Source organism: Sceloporus undulatus, unplaced genomic scaffold (genome assembly GCF_019175285.1).
Source record: "Sceloporus undulatus isolate JIND9_A2432 ecotype Alabama unplaced genomic scaffold, SceUnd_v1.1 scaffold_17, whole genome shotgun sequence".
Classification (NCBI taxonomy): domain Eukaryota; kingdom Metazoa; phylum Chordata; class Lepidosauria; order Squamata; family Phrynosomatidae; genus Sceloporus; species Sceloporus undulatus.
Window position 1 is genome coordinate 2,582,389 of NW_024802939.1, and position 3,446 is coordinate 2,585,834.

At 39.6% G+C, this 3,446-nt stretch overlaps 1 protein-coding gene across 1 annotated transcript in view; it reads right to left on the bottom strand.

Annotated features, from left to right (window-relative positions):
* LOC121917420 (laminin subunit alpha-3-like) overlaps positions 1-3,446 on the bottom strand; it is a 176,128-nt gene that overhangs the window by 40,248 nt on the left and 132,434 nt on the right. Inside the window, exons 52-54 of the mRNA XM_042443368.1 lie at positions 3,044-3,160; positions 2,574-2,728; positions 930-1,071 (exon numbers count right to left, since the gene is read on the bottom strand). Of these exons, the coding sequence (XP_042299302.1) occupies positions 930-1,071; positions 2,574-2,728; positions 3,044-3,160 (414 nt within the window). The remainder of the gene's footprint in view (positions 1-929; positions 1,072-2,573; positions 2,729-3,043; positions 3,161-3,446) is intronic.

Sequence of the window (3,446 nt, forward strand, 5' to 3'; positions counted from 1 at the left end):
ATCATCATCATCATCATCATCATCATCATCATCATCATCATCATCATCATCGTAAAGCATCCAGTGATCTACCAGAAGACTCACATCTTCATTCTGTTCACCCCAGATCAAGCTATTAAAATTACCAATCTCCTGGGTAGGCTGGGTTTAGCTGGGCATCAGCCTGAAGGAAGACTGAGAGATGAGTTGGAGCCATGCCCTGTGCAGCACCATAGCTGTGTCCAATAAAGATGTGACCATTTATATTTGTTCAGCTTTCCTTGCTTTTGCCTCTTAGTACCCATGAGAATTAAATATGCAGTAAGGGGAACTTCTTATTGTTGTTTGGGGACATGCCTTATCTCCCTTGCTTTTTTTCACACAATTTTAGGCCTCTCTCTACTCATAGTCAACATACTAATCATACTAACTTAGTGCCTTTTGCCAGTTCATCATTCAGTGATTGTCACCTGATCCTAAAAAATTGGTAAGGATTAGGCTATGGACCAAATGAGGAAGATGCTCCACTACCATTCAGACTATGAGGCACCAGTCTTTCTCTCACACATACAATGAACAGTGTGACCTGAATCTGTGGAGGCATTGCTATGGGAGTTGCCATGAGGTATGACTGCATTTAAACATTCATCACCACGCCACTGCCCCAGTTGCTACGGCAGGCGGAAAAGAGCGATGGCTGCTAGAAGAGTGGGATAAGAGGTCCCCTGCGATCTCCACAATGCCCTTACTCTAACAGGCAATCCCTCTGAGGCCAGACCTTAGAACCTTCTCCCTGTCCTAACTCAACCTCAGCACCAAAAAATCTAATGGCTAAGAAACAAAGGGACAATTATGAGAGTTCCTACATAGCAGGTGGTTGGACTGGAAGGTCCTTGTGGTCTCTTCCAACTCTATGATTCTATGATTTTATGACTTTGAAATGTTCTTACTGATACAGCTGAATCAGCAGCATCGGCTGCTCTGTTGGCTGCTGCCTCTGCTGCTTTGATGGCATTAATAATGTTCTCATAAGCAGTTGCAGCTTCCACAGCACAGGACACCAGCTCATCACTGCTGACATTTTTTTTTATCCTATGGGGGGAAAGACAGAGTAGAGAATTAAGTAATCCACAGTGTATAGTGAAAACATTTTTAGCTATGATCTTGACTTCTGGTTATAAACTACCATTAAATCTAATGTAACTCGTATGGTTCAATGGTGTGGACACCCTTCCACCATGCTTCCCATAGACTAAGAATTCATGTTTTTACTCCTTATGCTCTACTGGATCAAAGTAGCCAATCCAATCAAAGCCAAACAATAATCAGTTTCATGGATTCCATCTACAGAAAGTAGAGAATACACAACTGAACATGGAATCAGTGACAAAAGAGATATAAGGCAGACTGCAGCCCTCAGGAAACATGACAGTAAAAGCAGCTACAGCTGCTGCCATATTTGTGACCCCTATTGCAATTTCTACAGTGAGGATTCAGGGGAAATGAAGATGACAGTGGCTGTATCTGTCACCCTCTGCACTTCTATACCTCTGAATAATTTTGAGGTGGGTTAGTTGCAGTGGCATTTGTCCCAACCACAGCATAGCTGGTTACTTTTTAAAAGCAATACGTAATCTGTTGCCTTTACATGCCACAATATTGAAAAAGTAATTTATTACATTACTTGCACCGCTTTTTCCTTTTTTATTACCTTTCATTACTTTCCTTTGAAAGAAAACAGCATATCGATAAGAGAATGGCATAAAACCTCAAAAATGTGAAAATGCCTTCAAAATGCACTTTAAAGGCTTTTTAAATAGTGATTAGATACCATTCCTTAACATGTCAGTAGAGTACCAGAGAACCCTGGTGGCACAGTGGTTAAATGCTTGTACTGCAGCCACTCACTCACAAACCATAAAGTTGCGAGTTCAATACAAGCAAAAGGGCTCAAGCTTGACTCAGGCTTGCATTCCTCCAAGATCGCTAAAATAAGTACCCAGATTGTTGGGAACAATTAGCTTACACTTTGTAAACCGCTTAGGGAGTGCTTAAGTGCACTGATAAGCGGTATAGAAATGTACTTGCTATTGCTATTGCTAGTACCATGGCTCTTAATTGTTCCATTACTTTTGAAATGTAATATCATTCCATGTAACAAATGCAACACTGCTACTCAATTAATTACAGGTAACTGTGTTACTCATTGCTTCTCAACTCTAGTCCTAATATGTCAGGTGACAACAGCAGCCTGCTTGTTTGCATGCCTGTGTGAGCATGTAGAGAGACATCAAGATTGAGAAGATGATCCAATATAGCAACTTTCTTCCAATCTGGTGCTTTTCAAACATGTTGGAATGCAACTCCCACCACGGCTGGTGAACTGGGTATCTGGGTATTATGGGGGTTTGAATCAACCTCATTTGGAGGCTGATGGGTAAGGGAAGGCTGCAGTATGGGAATCTTATCCACCTTCTTACAAAGGCTCTCTTACAAAGGATAAGCTGCCTTTGTTTTGCATTTTACATTTAACTCAGGGGACAAAGAGTGAAACATATTCTTAAATTATTAATCTACAGAAAAAGTAAACATACTCATCCAATTTTTTTGCTAAGTCTTGTAAAAAGATGGCGTGCTCCTCTGCTCTCACTACTAAAGGTTCCTTGCTAGCAGATAAAGACTGGTTCTTCAGTTTTTCACTAAGATCTTTCCTTGCTCCATCCAACTGGGCAGCTAAAGTTTCATATTCCTGGAATTTGAAGAGAAATACTATTTTGCTTGATGTGACCCAAACGTATTATAAAACAGTGGTAAATAAATAAATTATATGCTATCTTTTGTGCGCTTTAGCTTTTCATAAAAATCGTGATGTCTGGGTGCTTTTGAGCATAGCACAGAAGTATAGAAGATTAGAGAAGAAAAACATGTTTTTCATTTCACATCTTTTGTGAGCAGCTGTTACTACAAAATCAAGTCATTATTCACAGTGAATTTTATTTTCATTATAATGATAGTTCCTTCCCTCCCCTCACAGAATGAAAGCATTACTTCTTCAGTACTGTACCTCTTTACTCCTCTGCAGCAATGCAAATGCACTATTTGCTCGAGACAATGAAGCTTCAGCAGAATTTAGAAGATCCAAGATGTCATTCTGTTGTTTAGACATCTCCTCAGTCCGTTTCTGACACAGAAATGAAGGGTTTACTGATTATACATGAACACACACATGCGCGCACATACATACATACACACACACACACACACACAGATCACAAAATAGAAATGGAAGGCTGGTAGAGCCATAACTAACATTTATTTACTTCATTTTAATTATAATTTCTATGCTGTCTTTCTCCCAGAGTGAGACCCAAGGTGGCTCCCAAAGAAAATCAATTAAAAACTGAACAATAAAAATGCAAAATAATTAAAAATCACCACATCAAATCATGTAAAAGTCATACAAAAGT